We start from the raw sequence: 18,128 nt of genomic DNA, 5'->3' as shown, positions 1-18,128 counted from the left end.
AATCGATGCTAGTTCTAAGATAAATATCTATCATCCTCTCCAGAGTCTTAAGTAGGAATGAGGATAAGCTGATTGGTCGGAAATCCTTCGCCCTCGAGTGAAAGGCTTTTCCCGCTTTAGGTATGAAAACGACTTTTGTTTCCCTCCACTTTCCTGGGATATATGATAAGTTGATACATCCTTTATATATCACCGACAACCAGGGGATAATTTTGTCAGTTACAGCTTGTAACTCCGCCGGAGTAATTCCATCAGGTCCAGGGGATTTGAATGGTCCAAAGCTATTTAGCGCCCATCTTATTCTAGTTTCCGATACAATTTCCTCGACAGGAAACGACCGCTGAGCAACTGTGGCACCGCCAGTACATGGTTCAACCGTCTGATTTCCAGGAAAATGTGTGTCCAATAGTACCTCCAGCGTCTCCTCACTGGACGTTGTCCAATTGCCCTCCGATGTTTTAATGAAACCTGGAGCGGAGTTGGTGGATGCTAGAACCTTCCGTAGTCTGGAAGCCTCGGACGTATTCTCAATACTGCTGCAGTAAGCATTCCAAGAGTTATGCTGAGCCTTTCTCAGTTCTCGCTTGTATCCTCTCAGAATCTTCTTGTAAGCGTCCCAGTCCTCAGAAGCTCTGGTGGACTTTGCCTTGTTAAAGAGCTTCCTGCAGGATTTCCTCATATTACTTAATTCCGTAGACCACCATGGTGGTCGATGTTTCCCCCTTGGCTTTCCTCTAGGGCATGCAGCTTTCAGTGAGATGTTGAAGGCCTTAGTAATCCGCTCCACTGCGTATTCGATATCTTGCACATTTCTCATATTAGTCTCTGTTATTTCCGGTATCATCATATTGAACGATTCCCTATACCTATTCCAGTCAGCTTTCCTAACATTTGGCGGAAATATGATCTTGGTGATATGAACATCAAATTTGAAACTGATGTAGCGATGATCTGAGAAGCTGTGTTCACTTAAAACCTGCCACTCAGATATCATTTCATTCAGTTCTTGCGAGGCCAAGGTGATGTCCAAAACCTCTTGCCTGTTTTTAGTGACAAAGGTTGGGACATCTCCCTTGTTGCAAACTACCAGATTATTACGCAAAATAAACTCTATTAGCGACTCTCCCCTTGCATTAGTATCACTACTTCCCCATATACTATGATGTGCATTCGCATCGCATCCCATAATGAGTTTCGTCTTTGTTTTCCGTGACTCCTCCACTAAGGTCTTAACGGCATATGGAGGCATCTCCCTGTCATGTCCCATGTAGACCGAAGATACCCAATATTTGCATTTGGCTATTTCTAAACTGGCAACGACAGTGTCTGTATTGCACATTGAAGGAAGCAGAAACAAGTTGAGCTCGTTTTTAGCAATTATACAGGCTCGATTTACATCATTACCACTATACTGCAATAGTTTGAACCCCGGAGTACTTAATTCACATATTTTGTTTTTATAAACATATGGTTCTTGAATAAGAACTATATCTATGTCCCCTTTCATCAGGAGAACTTTTAAGGCAGCACATGCAGCCTTACAATGATGAAGATTTATCTGGAGGATCCGTAGGACCATCGAGATTTTCAACAACCGTCACATCAGCCGCTTCAATCGAGTCATCAAGAATGTCCTCTTCAGAGATATCGGTGACTCTCGCAATAACCATAGGTTCAACTTTGGTGAGTTCTGAGGCAGTAGAAGCCTCCTCACGCATACTGTATCTATCCATGTCTTCAAATGTCTTGGTATCCCCCTCGACTTCGCAAGAGGATCCGCTTACTTCTGATTCAGACAGAGGCTTGTCCATTTCTGAATCCTTTAGCTGATCGTTTTTATACACCTTCATTAGGATATAATGAAAGCCATAACATACACGGCCCTGGGACTTTGCTAGATGTGGCAAAGACTGAGTGTTCAATATAAACACTGCATGCCGTCTTGGCCCATCCACTTCATCCAAACGGCCAACCTTCCAATCAGCTGTTGGAAGATCTGGATTGCATTGTTTCAGTCTATTTAAAATAGATTCATGGTCAGGAGGGTTTGCAGGTATCCACGCATGTGCTCTTGGTCTAGCCGGTATGTCTTTCTTCTCGACTAACTCTAGAGCAGCTCCTTCCCAAACTTCACCAATTAGTATCAGAGCAGCTTTAAAACATTCTATAGACCTCTGGTCCTCAAATGCGACTAGCTTAAATCGTCCTTGATACCAACCAGCCTCTTGGTGTCGAGGATCTGGGCCGGGAAACTTTTCCAGCACCTGTGAGTAGACGCCAGACAAAGCATTCTCAATTTCCCCCCATTTTTGCTTTGGAACCATACCGTCCAATGCTCCTTTATTAATGATAGCCATCACAAGGCTGTCTTTAGCAACTGAGGCAAACGATCGTTGATCCCTTTTGGAGGATGGCAGCTCATCCGGTGATCGTTCCCTTTTTCCAGCCTCAAGAATTCCTTGAGCCCATTTTAAGGAATCGCTTTGTTTAGCCGACAACGTGCTTGGGTCGACTGATCCTAATTTCTTTAGGATAAACAAAGCATTTCTGCGTTCTTTGAATCTCTTTCGTGAGGGATTACCTCCTTTTGATGCCGTTACCATGGAAAAGGTCCGACTTGTCAAATTGTCGCCACCTGTCGACCCGTATACAGGTCGACTAATTGGGCCTAACTCTTGGTCATTGCCCAAATCTATAACTCCAGTCGATACTCGTCCACTGGGCCCTGAAGTTAGCAACCCAGTGGATGTCTTTGAATTTCTCTGCATGGTGGCCTAATATCCCACCACACTTGAAATTCGTAGTAGGTACTTATTACGATGATTTTATCCGCTATTAAAAAACACGTCCGTTCCGTTCGACGGTTGAAATAATAATGTGGTTCCCAAGGACAAGAACCCTCCCAACACGCCAGAGCTCCGCCCAATTGAGAAATACTGGGCTATTGTCAAGCGGAACCTAAAGAAGACCAAAAAAACTGCTAAGGACGAGCAGCAGTTCAAGGCAAACTGGCTTTCTGCGGCGAAGAAGGTGGACAAGGTGGCTGTACAAAATCTGATGGCAGGTGTCAAGCGTGAGGCCCGGCAATTCGGATTTGGAAAAGCGAAAGCCTAACTGAATATTTTTCCTGAATTTTATACTAATTGAACTTGAAAAAGAAATTTAATTTGATTTTTTAAATAAACGATTTCACCGATTTACACGCGTTTTCCCTTGACCAAATTTTGACCGTATCACCCTTTATATGACAGGTACTATGGCCCATTATTTGTAGTTCTTATATACATCTAAAAGTGGTCCATTCGACCAATATCAATAACAACTACAGGTTGGCTGTACTAGCATTGGTCGTTACCGTAGGATTAGAAGTGTAGAAGTGTTTTTTGTCCAAAAATTGGACAAAAAACGGCAATAACACCACACAGAAAATATATTGTCTTCAATTTCGAAATTAATTAATCCAATTAATATTTAATTGAAATGTTTTCAATCAGAGAAATGCTATTATCAATCACCAAAGACAGTTTAAAAATTAATTGATCCAATTAATTTTTGTGACCGATTTATGTGCCAATTTAAAAATTTGTTGAACAATTAAATTTTTAATTGAATATTTTTATACCCTCCACCTTAGGATGGGGGTATATTAACTTTGTCATTCCCTTTGTAACACATCGAAATATTGATCTAGGACCCCATAAAGTATATATTCTGGGTCGTGGTGAAATTCTGAGTCGATCTGAGCATGTCCGCCCGTCCCTCAGTCCGTCTGTTGAAATCACGCTAACTTCCGAACGAAACCAGCTATTGACTTGAAATTTGGCACAATTTGTTGTTATTGATGTAGGTCAGATGGTATTGCAAATGGGCCACATCGGTCCACTTTTACGTATAGCCCCCATATAAACGGACCCCCAAATTTGGCTTGCGAATCCTCTAAGAGAAGCAAATTTCATTCGATCCGGCTGAAATTTGGTACATGGTGTTAGTATATGGTCTCTAACAACCATGCAAAAATTGGTCCACATCGGTCCATAATTATATATAGCCCCCATATAAACCGATCTCCCGATTTGGCTTGCGGAGCCTCTAAGAGAAGCAAATTTCATCCGATCCGGCTGAAATTTGGTACATGGTGTTCGTATATGGACTCTAACAACCATACAAAAATTGGTCCACATCGGTCCATAATTATATATAGCCCCCATATATACCGATCCCTAGATTTGGCTTGCGGAGCCTCTATGAGAAGCAAATTTCATCCGATCCGGCTGAAATTTGGTACGTGGTGTTAGTATATGGTCTCTAACAACCATGCCAGAATTGTTCCATATCGTTCCATAATTATATGGAACGATATGGAGCCCCTTGGAAAAGCAAAATCCATCCGATTCGGTTGAAATTTGGTACGTGATGTTAGTATATGGTATCCAGCAACCATGCAGGAATTGGTTCATATCAGTCCATAATATAGCCCCCATATAAACCGATCCCCAATCACACAAAAATTGGTTCATATCAAGTTCATAATTGTATATAGCCCCCATATAAACGACCCCCATATCTCAATTCTGGCTCTCTACGTACCGTGCAAAAGTCCATATCGATTCGTAATTATTTATAGACTTACCTATACATACCTTTTTTGTCTAATATATACCACGTATGGACTAACTCACAATTTAGAAAACGATGTTAAGAAGTTTTAAGATACCACAACGCAAGTAATTCGATTGTGGGACAGTCTTTCGTAGAAGTTTCTGAGCAATCCATGGTGGAGGGTACATAAGATTCGGCCTGGCCGAACTTACGGCCGTATATACTTGTTTAATATTCAAATAAAATTTTAATTGGAAAATTGTTGGTGATATGTTTTTCTGTGCAGAAATGATTCGAAAACTAAATTCCAGATTTGATCGAAATTCACGTCTCAGTGGTACAAAACTTGCTCACAAGCTGAACATTTCGCGAGAACGAATGCAGCATATATTGGAACGGATGCAGCTAGGACTATGCCATTGCAGTTCAAAAAAATTGAAGAGCTCACCGATGCAAAAAAAGTGAGACTGCAAAGAGTCATGGAGTTGATTCGCTTGAAGGAAAGTGCACCCAGAGAAGGAATATGATCACCTCAAACATGTTTTAAGAGCAAAATGTTATTTTTGGGTGGTGACCATGTAACATGGTTTTCGCAACCATGTTATTTTTTCGAAAATCATGTATCTGATTTCGGCAAGCAGGTTATATTTGACGAGAAAATAACATTTTAGTGACAAACATGTTACATGGTCATCATACAAAAATAACATTTTGCTCTTGAAACATGTTTGAGGTGATCATATTCCTTCTCTGCGTGTGGTCAGTTACCGTATTTGGTTTTTTTCCGATGAAAAGTTTTTCCAAATGAGTAGTTTGTGAACAAATAAATAAACATGCCAAATTTCCGGATCCCAATTCGTTGGATTTTGAGCGTGTGGCATGTCGGAGGGTAGGGTTGGCCCTAAAAAATACCAAAATGACGATTATGTTAAGAGGTGCTTCGCCGAGAAAGGACCGAATACAGCAGATCCATTTGCGTGTGATGGTTTTGTCGGCCGTTTGAAGGCCATAATATGTACCAATGGTAGTCAGTTCCAGGGATCCACCGTGGTGCAATGGTTAGAATGCCCGCCTTGCATACACAAGGTCGTGGGTTCGATTCCTGATTCGACCTAACACCAAAAAGTTTTTCAGCGGTGGATTATCCCACCTCAGTAATGCTGGTGACATTTCTGAGTGTTTCAAAGCTTCTCTAAGTGGTTTCATTGCAATGGAACGCCGTTCGAACTCGGCTATAAAAAGGAGGTCCTTTGTCATTGAGCTTAACATGGAATCGGGCAGCACTCAGTGATAAGAGAGAAGTTCACCAATATGGTTCACATTGGACTGAATAGTCTAAGTGACTGCCACCTAACCTAACCTAGTCAGTTCCAACAAATATAAACTAGTTCTAAAATTTGATGTTACATTTTTGGCTTTTCAACGACAAAATCAAAAAATGTATAGCGTTGTACTTTGTTCCATTACATATCAGCCACATTGTGTCAAGTTTCATTCGTTCGGAAGTTAGTGTGATTTCAATCGACGGATGGAAGGGCGAACAAACATCGCTACATAGAAAGAAAAGTTTTCTTTCTCTGGGGAACGAAACTTTAGAAAATAGTAATTTTCCTTTGACTCCAAAAATTTGTATTTAAAAGTAAAAAAATATGATGAGAGATATGATTAGAGAAACCTTCTAAGAAAAGAGAATTTCGTTTGTCCAAAATTATGTTCCGGAGAAAATTATATTTTCTTCTCATGACCAAAAATATTTCGATACGTTTCAAACAGAATTACAAAGTTAGTATGCCCCCCCCCCATAAAATTTCAATAATCTGATATTGACTGATGAATAAAACACGTACGGTTAATGTTGTAATTTATATAAAAGTGAGCATTTGTAATAACATCCCAGCAAAAAATTTGGGAGTTCTTCTTAAGGCACAACATTAAAAGCACTTCCAAAAACGTCATCCGAAAGATGTTCTTTATTTTAACTGCACAGGAAGTTTATTTGAGTCAATTCTTTATAACTTGTTTTTTTCATATTTTTAATGGGAAATTTAAAATTTTATTGTTTCAAATGGGTTAAAAACAGATTAAAAATTAATAAAATAGTGTAAATTATTTAAATTTTGCCGAAAAAAATTCTAAATCATTTCTAAAAAATTGCGAATTTTTGAAAATATTTGATGTCAAACGTTCCGGACAAGCGTTATAATGCATTAAAAATCATACACAAATTTTAATTTATTTATTCGTCAAAATATCACAAAATTTCTTTATTCACATTCAAATCACTGGATTCGCATCACACCTTAAGAAGTGATGCAAATTCAGTGCATCGGCTGTTGAAATGGTGGACATCCGTCCTATGGCAAGCCCACGTTAAAATCATCGCTTCTGCGCCAATTTTGCACCACTTCCAGATCCAAAAAGAACATTTTCACTACATTTTTGGCGACGCTTTGTTTTGTTGGGATACAAAAAAAAAATAATTTTCTCCGGAACGAAATTTTAAGCAAACGAAATTCCCTTTTCATATAAAGTATTGTATTTGAGAGCAACTAAATGGTAAACGATTGTCTCTAAATTTTTTATTTGTTTTTAAATAAAGTTTTTTAGCTTCAAAAGAAATCTTCGCTTGTCGTGAAAGTATTTTCATCCAATATTAAGTTGGACTAATTCATTGGTAAAGTATGATCAATGAATTTCTCACTTTTTCTTCTGTCTTTTTCCCAACGAGTTTTAAGATTTGAAATAAAATTTAATAAAAATGTAGTTTCGGAGAAACAAAATTGTGTTTCGCATGTGCAAGCTATTAGTTTTAATAATGCTGTAAAGAATACAATTTACGTATTAATACTTCAGACACGAAATCTATACCTAGTATGTTAAGTAAATTTTGGTTTTGGTTTGAAGGAAAAGGTTAGGTTAGGTAGGCGACCGGACATATCCCCCAACGGACATTTCGCCCAAAATGATTTTTGGGCGTTATGACCTCCACTGGGGCGGTCACATCGCCCAATTTTAGTTTGGGCTTTATGTCCTCCCTCATCGCGGCCATAAGCCCCATAAAAAAATGTGGGTGTTATGACCGTTTGAATATAATTGAATATAAACAATAGTTTAAAATAACAAAATATATTTTTTTTAAATCATTCAAAAGCTATATATGATTACTTCATCTATCCATAATTTTTTTTTTAATATTTCATAGATAGATATGCCTCTTATTGACAAATATCGAATCCTGCTTTTATTGTGTATGCTGGAAGAAGATGTAAAACTAGCATATCTGGGCTTCATCGTTTGTTTTAATTGTTTTTGACTGGAACATAATTTTTGACTATTTTTCTTCTCAGCGTATGATTGAAATGGAAAAGCGGCTAAAGTGGCACCACGAAGACCTATTTCGCTCGTGAAATAGGTCGGTTAAAGCTCCAAGACATTTGAATTTATATATTGAAACATGAATATTCGGAAATTGATAATTTTTTTCTTTTGAACAAACCAGAATTGAAAATTATGTATTTTAAACTGAAAACTGGAACAAGATGAGATGATCGATTTGCTGCTGATGGGTACGTGAAAAAAATCGCGCGCGCGATTTATTTCATAACGCCCAAAAATCATTTTGGGCGAAATGTCCGTTGGGGGATATGTCCGGTCGCCGGTTAGGTAAGGTGGCAGCCCGATGTATCAGGCTCACTTAGACTATTCAGTCCATTGTGATACCACATTGGTGAAGGAAAAACTTGGAGTTAAAAATGTTAGGACACGCAATTTGCACAATACAAAAGACAAATTTCTTTAAAATAAAGAATTAAAAGAAAGTATATAACCTCTGCTTTAAAATGTTTTTCTTTAAATTTAGAACACGCAATTTTATAATTCGCATACCTCCGTTAAAGTAGTATGTCTTTGATGTAAGGCCACTTTTCCTTAAAATAAGGAACAACACTATTGCTTTAAAGAAATCATGTTTAAATTATTATAATTTATATTGATTTTTTAAATTACAAATAAACAAGTATATACAGCAATAAGTTCGGCCAGGCCGAATCTTAAATACCCACCACCATGAATCAAATAATATAGTTTCCTTTGAAATTTCAGGGGGGTTTGATGACAGATATTCTCTCAAGGAGAGCAGTTCAACTAGTACACTTCCCGAAGGTAGGTTAGGTTAGGTGGCAGCCCAATGTATCAGGCTCACATAGACTATTCAGTCCATTGTGATTGGTGAACTTCTCTCTTATAACTGAGTGCTGCCCGATTCCATGTTAAGCTCAATGACAAGGGACCTCCTTTTCATAGCCGAGTCCGAACGGCATTCCACATTGCAGTGAAACCACTTAGAGCTTTGGAACCCTCAGAAATGTCACCAGCATTACTGAGGTAGGATAATCCACCGCTGAAAAACTTTTGGTGTTCGGTCGAAGCAGGAATCGAACCCATGACCTTGTGTATGCAAGGCGGGCATGCTAACCATTGCACCACGGTGCCTCCCTTCCCGAAGGTAAATTTAAAGATTTTACCTATATCAGATTCTGGATTTATAAGAACCAATTTTTTTTTGAGTTTTAGAGGAATCATTAACATCTTTTGTAAGTGTGCAAGAAAATAATGAAATAACGCCTTGATTTGAATCTGTAGATTTTTATCCCAATTATTTAAATTATTACGAGAAGTAAAATCTGGAAATTGTACATTCAGTTTTATGCAATTTTTATGATCAGTGCACCATCTGTACCTTCAAGATCTGAAATCAGTCTATATGGAGGTCTTACCAAATGGACCGATAAAAACTAAATCATATACACTTTTTTGTGGGTCTAAAATGCTAGTATATTTTCAATTTGTGGCAAATCGGATAAAAACTACAATTTCTAGAAACCCTAGGAGGTAAATTGGGATATCGGTCTAATGGAGGCTATGCCCAAAACATGGAGGGATACACACAATATTCAGCACATCTAATTGTAGTTATAGAATCTAGACCCCAAATCGGAGGGCCGGTTTATAAGGGGGCTATATCCAAAACTTTATCGATACACAATATATTCGGCACACCTCTTTATGGTCCTAGAATACTTCTAGATTTCCAATTTCAGGCAAATTGGACAAAAACTATGGATTCTAGAAGCCCAAGAAGTAAGATCGGGAGATCGGTCTATATGGGGGCTATACCAAAACATGGACCGATACTCACCATTTTTGGCACACCTCTTTATAGTCCTAGAATATCTCTAGTTTTCAAATTTCAGGTAAATTGGATAAAAATTCCGGTTTGTATAAGTGCAAGAAGTAAAATCGGGAGATCGGTCTATATGGGGGCTATACCAAAACATGGACCGATACTCACCATTTTTGGCATACCTCTTTATGGTCCTAAAATACCTCTAGTTTTCAAATTTCAGGCAAATTAGATAAAAACTACGGTTTGTATAAACCCAAGACCCCAAATCGGGTGGTCGGTTTATATGGGGACTATATTAAAACCTGGACCAATATAGCCCATCTTCGAACTTGACCTGCCTGCAGACAAAAGACGAGCTTGTGCACAATTTCAGCACGATTGCTTCATTATTGAAGACTGTAGACAGACAGACGGATATGGTTAATAGCTTCAAATGTAGTCTAAGACTTAATTTGATGATCCTGCATGTTTGTCTTAAAGTTTTTTTTAATAATTGCAAATCTTTCAATAGTCACAAGTCTTAAATATTGACGTTTTCAAAATTTGTTGAAGTCGGAAAACGACTTTTATAAATTTTTAAAAAACCAAAATTCGACTTTTTATACCCTTTGTCATTCCGTTTGTAACACATCGAAATATTAATCTAAGACCCCATAAAGTATATATATTCTGGGTCGTGGTGAAATTCTGAGTCGATCTGAGCATGTCCGTCCGTCTGTTGAAATCACGCTAACTTCCGAACGAAACAAGCTATCGACTTGAAACTTGGCACAAGTAGTTGTTATTGATGTAGGTCGGATGGTATTGCAAATGGGCCATATCGGTCCACTTTTACGTATAGCCCCCATATAAACGGACCCCCAAATTTGGCTTGCGAGGCCTCTAAGAGAAGCAAATTTCATCCGATCTGGTTGAAATTTGGTACATGGTGTTAGTATATGATATCTAACAACCATGCAAAAATTGGTCCATATCGGTCCATAATTATATATAGGCCCCATATAAACCGATCCCCCGATTTGGCTTGTGGAGCCTCTAAGAGAAGCAAATTTCATCCGATCCGGCTGAAATTTGGTACATGGTGTTAGTATATGGTCTGTACCAACCATGCAAAAATTGGTCCACATCGGTCCATAATTATATATAGCCCCCATACAAACCGATCCCCCGATTTGGCTTGCGGAGCCTCTAAGAGAAGCAAAATTCATCTGATTCAGTTGAAATTTGGTACGTGATGTTAATATATGGCCTCAAACACTCATGCAAAAATTGGTCGATATCGGTCCATAATTATATATAGGCCCCATATAAACCGATCCCCAGAGTTGACCTCCGGAGCACCTTGAAAGAGCAAAATTCTTCCCATTCGGTTGAAATTTGGTACGTAATGTTAGTATAGGGTATCCAACAACCATGCAGGAATTGGTTCCTCTCAGTCCATAATAATATATAGCTGGGAGCCACCGTGGTGCAATGGTTAGCATGCCCGCCTTGCATACACAAGGTCGTGGGTTCGATTCCTGCTACGACCGAACACCAAAAAGTTTTTCAGCGGTGGATTATCCCACCTCAGTAATGCAGGTGACATTTCTGAGGGTTTCAAAGCTTCTCTAAGTGGTTTCACTGGAATGTGGAACGCCGTTCGGACTCGGCTATAAAAAGGAGGTCCCTTGTCATTGAGCTTAACATGGAATCGGGCAGCACTCAGTGATAAGAGAGAAGTTCACCACTGTGGTATCACAATGGGCTGAATAGTCTAAGTGAGCCTGATACATCGGGCTGCCACATAACCTAACCTAACCTAACCTAATATATAGCTCCCATATAAACCGATCCCCAGATTTGACCTCCGGTGCCTTTTGGAGAAGCAAAATTCATCCGATCTGGTTGAAATTTGGTACGTGGTGGTAGTATATGATATTTAACAACCATGTGAGTTGAAATTTGTGGATGACAGTCTTTCGTAGAAGTTTCTACGCAATACATGGTGGAGGGTACATAAGATTCGGCCTGGCCGAACTTACGGCCGTATATACTTGTTTATTCTCAGAATAATTCCTAATGCCTAGCGAATATGACAGGTAGTGTGGGGCCGAAATGTTTACCTTTTTGAAAATTTGAACTTATTTTAATTTTTTAGAAAATATCATAGTTATATATAGTATAGTTTCTATTTTTGCCATACTGTTTTACGAAATTATCATATAAAATGTAAATATTATTACTATAAGTTTTCAGCTAATAGAAGTAGTTCATAAGTTCATGTGATAATTTAATCTTTCATATTTACCTGTACTGAGAAACCCATTTGAATATATGTCCGTTTCACTTGCCGCAATGGGGTTGATTCAAATTTATGGTGTTATTATTATTCCCCTGAAAAATGAAAATTATTGTTAATATACGATAATGCGTTCTATTCAATTAGATATATTTAAGAAAACCGTTTTGACACATACATATCGTTATACAAATAGAAAAAAGCGTGATTGTACAATCGTGAATAGACTTTCACGAAATATTCGCAAAATCACAAAAACGTAAATGTTTGATTTTGTGAAGGATCGGTCACAATTTCATGAATGTGCGTTCGGTGCAATGTGTCTGATTTTTGTTAATTCTTACATGTGTGGTCATTTCAACAATATGGTCACTCTTAATCTTCGGTGTCTATTCTGCTTCTCAATAATAACCCTTCAATTCCACTGGTTTAGATTGGTCTAGATTACCACTTTTGTGGGAAAAATACAAACTGATATATTTATTAGTTCGAAAAGCGATTTTTGACAAACGAATATCATTACATCCACTTACAATCAAGAGTGTATACATATTCATGTATGTACAAGTGTGGAGAGTTAAAACGATAGAAAAGTTATGACGTGTTTCACAAATTACAAAAAAAAAGATAATTGTTGCCAGTATTGGAGATTTTACTCAGAGTTGGCATTTTTTTCGCGAAGTTGAGAAACATTTTGAGTTGGAGACTTGTGGATTTTAAGGCGAATTTTCTGAAATTTGGATACTTCAATTCTCCACCAGAACTCAAGCGCTGCCGATGGTTATAGTGCGAGCCATCTTTACGAACGATGTTCTCTCTGCGCTCGTATTCATCGATTGTGGGGTCAAAATAAAATAATGACAGCGTTCACCAAGAATGGTTTAAAAAGAAAATCCCTTACTTTATATATTCCCTCTAAAACCTTGCATATATAAACAAACATCTCAAGATTTGATTTGCAAATTTTTCCAGTTGAAATTTGGACATCTCATTAATTTGTAGATAATTCATAATTATTTGTAGACTACTTTATATAAACCTATAAAGAACTAAACAGAAACTGATTTAATCTGTGTTTTTATCTAACAAAGACTCCACATGGACTAATTTTCAATTTAGAAAACAATGATAAGAATTAAAACTATTCCTTGCCATCGGCAACACAATTCAAGTAATTCGATTTTGGATGACAGTCTTAATATTCGGCCTGTTCGAACTTTCGACTATATATATTTATTCGGCCAGGACGAATCATATGCACCCTCCACCATGGTTTGCGTAGAAACTTCTACTAAAGACGGTTATCCACAATTAAATTACTTGGGTTGCGGCCGATGGCAAGGCATCTTCTTAACATCATCTTCTAAATTTTAAGTTAGTCCATGCGGGATATATAGTAGACAAAAGAAAGGCCGATTAAATACGTATATATTCAGTTTTGACAACATTTTCTATAGAAATAAAATTCTGACAAAATTTTCTATAGAAATTATATTTTGACAAAATTCCTAAAGACATAAAATTTTGACAAAATTTTCTATAGAAGTAAAATTTTGACAAAATGTTCTATAGAAATAAAATTTTGACAAAATGTTCTATAGAAATATACAATTTTGACAACATTTTCTATGGCAATAAAATTTTAGTAGATTATTTTTGGCTCGAGTGGCAATCGTGATTTTTTCTGTGATCGGTTTATTTGGGGGCTATATATAATATAGATCTATACGGACCAATTTTGGCATGATTGTTATAGGCCATACACTAGCGAAATGTAGCAAATTTCAACCGGATCGGATGAATTTTGCTCCTTTAAGAGGCTCCGGAGGTCAAATCTGGGGATCGGTTTATATAAGGGCTATATATAATTATGGAACGATATGGAACAATTCTGGCATGGTTGTTAGAGACCATATACTAACACCACGTACCAAATTTCAACCGAATCGGATGAAATTTACTTCTCTTAGAGGCTCCGTAAGAAAAATCTGGGGATCGGTTAAAATGGGGGCTATATATAATTATGAGCCGATGTGGACCAATTTTCGCATGGTTACTAGAGACTATATACCAACACTATGTTCCAAATTTCAGCCGGATCGGATGAAATTTGCTTCTCTTAGAGGCTCCGCAAGCCAAATCTAGGGATCGGTATATATGGGGGCTATATATAATTATGGACCGATGTGGACCAATTTTTGCATGGTTGTTAGAGTCCATATACGAACACCATGTACCAAATTTCAGCCAGATCGGATGAAATATGCTTCTCTTAGAGGCTCCGCAAGCTAAATCTAGGGATCGGTTTATATGGGGGCTATATATAGTTATGGACCGATGTGGACCAATTTTTGCATGGTTGTTGGAGTTCATATACCAACACCATGTACCGAATTTCAGCCAGATCAGATGAAATTTGCTTCTCTTTGAGGCTCCGCATGCCAAATCTGGAGATCGGTTTATATGGGGGCTATATATAATTATGGACCGATGTGGACCAATTTTTGCATGGTTGTTAGAGACCATGTACCAAAACCAGGTACCAAATTTCAGCCAGATCGGATAAAATATGCTTCTGTTAGAGGCTCCACAAGCCAAATCTGAGGGTCCCTTTATATGGGGGCTATACGTAAAAGTGGACCGATATGGCCCATTTTCAATACCATCCGACCTATATCGATAACAACTACACAGCAAAAAAAGCGTCGCCAAAAAAGTAATGAAAATGTTCTTTTTGGATCCGGAAGTGGTGCAAAATTGACGCAGAAGCGATGAATTTAACATAGGCTTGTCATAGGACGGAAGTCTTCCATTTCAACAGCCGTTACACTGAATTTGCATCACTTCTTTAGGTGTAATCCAAATTCAATGTTTTGGATGTAAATTTAAAAATTCGGTGATATTTTGTAAAATAAATAATTTTTATAATTTGTTATAATTTTTATGGATTCCAACGCTTGTCGGAAACGTTTGACCTCAAATATTTTCAAAAATTCACAATTTTTTCAGATTGGATTTAGCATTTTTTTCGACAAAATTTAAATGATTTGTACCATTTATGAATTCTTACTCTTTTTTAAATCTATTTGAAACAAAAAAAGTTAAAATTACCCATTAAAAGTATGAAAAACCAAGTTATAAAAAATTGAATTAAAATAACTTTCTGGGTAGTTAAAATAAAGAACATCATTGGGAGTGCATCTTCGGGAAGTTCTTTTAAAGTTGTGCCTTTGGAAGAACTTCCAAATTTTTTTGCTGGGTACTTGTGCCAAGTTTCAAGTTGATAGATTGTTTCGTAAGGAAGTCAGCGTGATGTCAACAGACGGACGGGCATGCTTAGAACGACTCAGAATTTCACCACGACCCAGAATATATATACAGTTTGTCAAGAAAGTGTTTTGACAATGGGATAAAAATTATGTTTTGTTCCAAAATTAAATATAATGAAATTTTAAAAAAATATTTTATTATGTATTTTGCAAAGTATACATACACGCAAAAAAATAATTCTTTCCTCCCAAACGAAATTTTAGACAAACAAAGTTCGTTTCTCATTTGCTTTTCGCTGTAAGGAAGTGTATTTGGAAGAAAAGTATATACTTTTTGTGATAAACGTTTATTCTTTTCCAGGATGTAAAAACAATTTCATAAAGACTAACTCAAAAAAAAATTTTTTTCTGGCTAATTGCATTTTCCCTCACACCTTTCTCACTTCCACGAAGATTTTTAGTTCTTAGCACCTTTTTCTGTAATACAAACAATGGAGAAGAAATTATACGATTTTATAAATTTTTAAAATTTTTTTACCTTTCGCCTGGACGGAGAATCGAACCGCGGACCATGCACTTTGTAAGCCAACACACTAACCACTGAGCTATGTACCTGTTATGGTCATCAATAGATAAATATCCATATAAGTTATATTTATATAGCATAGCATAGCTTGCGGCGCCCACGAACCGAATAAACAAAGTTTATTTAACAGAAACAAATATTTAGTTTGGCACCGTGGAGCAGTGGTTGCTACGTCTGACTCTCATGCCAAGGGTCGTGAGTTCGATCCCTGCTTCGACCAAAGTTTTTGTTTTTGTTTTTGTTTTTTTTTTTTTTTTACATACATTCTACATATGTTCGGAAGATTCCGAAAAAAAATGTTCAACATTACATTGTACTATATTAAATTTTGAACTGTAAAATGTGTTTTATTAAAGACCAAAAGTCAGAAAAGAACAGTGTTTGATATAAACGAAATGGACTCTGTTGTTGTTTCAAAAATAACTTTTTTTATTGAAAAAATAAAAATTTTGTAACAAACGAATTTTTTTGGTGATAAAAGTTTAAAATTTTCGAAGCAATTCAAAAAACTCTAACAAAAGAAAAACGTTTTCGGTACACGTTTTCCAAACGTTTTTTTTCTTTGCGTGTACGTACACAGAATTAAAAATTTAATAAAATATTTAATATTTCAATTATTTCTAGAAGTTGAAATAGTTGGCAATGTCAAAAGACTTTCTTGACATACTGTACGTTATGGCGTCTTAGAGCAATACTTCGATGATTAAAACTATTCTTTCATAAATGTATATATTAATAATGCTGCAAAAAAGCGTCGCCAAAAAATTAGTGAAAAAGTTCTTAGGTCTGGAATTGGCGGAGAAGCGATGGCTGTAATATGAACTTGTCATAGGACAGATGTCCACCATTTCAACAACCGTTGCACTGAATTTGCTTCACTTCTTAAGATGTCATTCGAATTCAGTGTTTTGAATGTGAATTAAAAAAATTGTGATATTAATGCATTCTAAAGCTTGTCGGAAACGTTTGCCCTGGAATATTTTCAAAAATTATCGATTTTTCTAGAATGGATTTAGCATTCCAGAATGAATAATTTGTACCATTTTATTAATTCTTTTTAACATATTTAAAAAAGAAAATTTCCCATTAAAATATGAAAAAACGAGCTATAAAATACTGAATTAAAAAAACTTCCTGTGTAGTTAAAATAATTAACTTCTTGGTGAGAACATTTTTGGAAGTGTTTTTAAAGTTGTACCATAAGAACAACTCCCAATTTTTTTTGCTGGGAAAAAGTGAGGAACTACTTTTAGTTACTTTTTTAAATATTAATTGTCTAGTTATCTTGATGTCAGATTTTTTATTCATTTTTATAAAATAAAACATTAATTGAACCTATAAGTTAGTCTATTAAATTTTAGCTAAGGGGGCTATAGTCCCCTCTGGGAAAATTGTCTAGATACGCTAATGCTAAAACTGCGACCTAGATTTGATCACAAAAATATGGTCACAGACAGACGGACATCGCTCGACCCAGAGCATTATTGCCGAGGACACCATGTATCTATCTCGTGGCCTTTTGGGTGTTGCACTAACCTATGCACTAACTTATAAAAAATATAGCGCTTTACTTTGTTGCATTACATATCAACCACTATGTATGTGATATTTGTTTCATTTGAGTCATTGTAGAGAGTAAAATAATGACCAAAATATCCCAGCATGGATGCTCTGAAGAAAGCCATTGTACGGCGATGGCTCAAAACACCGGCAGCTTACGAATTGTTTTTTCATCCACTCAGAGTAGTAGTCAAGACAACATGTAGCCATATCGATTAAAACTGAATCTATTCCAAAATTTAATTTAATTCAAGTTTAGGTCCAAATAGTATTGAATTTGTATCAATACAAAATATTTTCACACAAAAGATATAACTTGAGTTATAACTTGCACGAATGTAATCTGCCGGTATTTTCGACCATTTCCGGGCAATGGCATCCGTCAGCGCATCCATACTGATATAGTTTTTTAGCTCTTACCTTACACTCTAAAATGGCTAAAAAAGGAAAAGTCCATCGTATTGCTATCAAGCGTGTTATGTAGATGGTCATTGTCCATGTGCGGAATATGATTTTTTAGTACAAATATTCATAGAAGATATTTATTGGGGAATTTCCACGCAAGAGTTAGCAAAATTCAGGCAACACTGAGAGACACTAGCCTCATTTTTAACAAACACCACGATAGTAAGAGTAAATACCAACAAA

General features: G+C 36.7%; 1 protein-coding gene across 3 annotated transcripts in view; it reads right to left on the bottom strand.

The window, feature by feature from the left end:
- Positions 1-18,128, bottom strand: part of LOC142234260 (uncharacterized) — a 35,689-nt gene that overhangs the window by 16,948 nt on the left and 613 nt on the right. For all 3 annotated transcript variants that reach the window (XM_075305348.1, XM_075305349.1, XM_075305350.1), the window contains exon 2: positions 12,075-12,160. In XM_075305348.1, coding sequence (XP_075161463.1) covers positions 12,075-12,092 — 18 coding nt within the window. In that variant the 5' untranslated portion in view covers positions 12,093-12,160. The remainder of the gene's footprint in view (positions 1-12,074; positions 12,161-18,128) is intronic.

Source organism: Haematobia irritans, chromosome 4 (assembly GCF_050003625.1).
Source record: "Haematobia irritans isolate KBUSLIRL chromosome 4, ASM5000362v1, whole genome shotgun sequence".
NCBI classification, from domain to species: Eukaryota; Metazoa; Arthropoda; class Insecta; order Diptera; family Muscidae; genus Haematobia; species Haematobia irritans.
The sequence above is the reverse complement of the archived record's forward strand: the minus strand, read 5'-3'. Positions and strand labels throughout refer to the sequence as shown.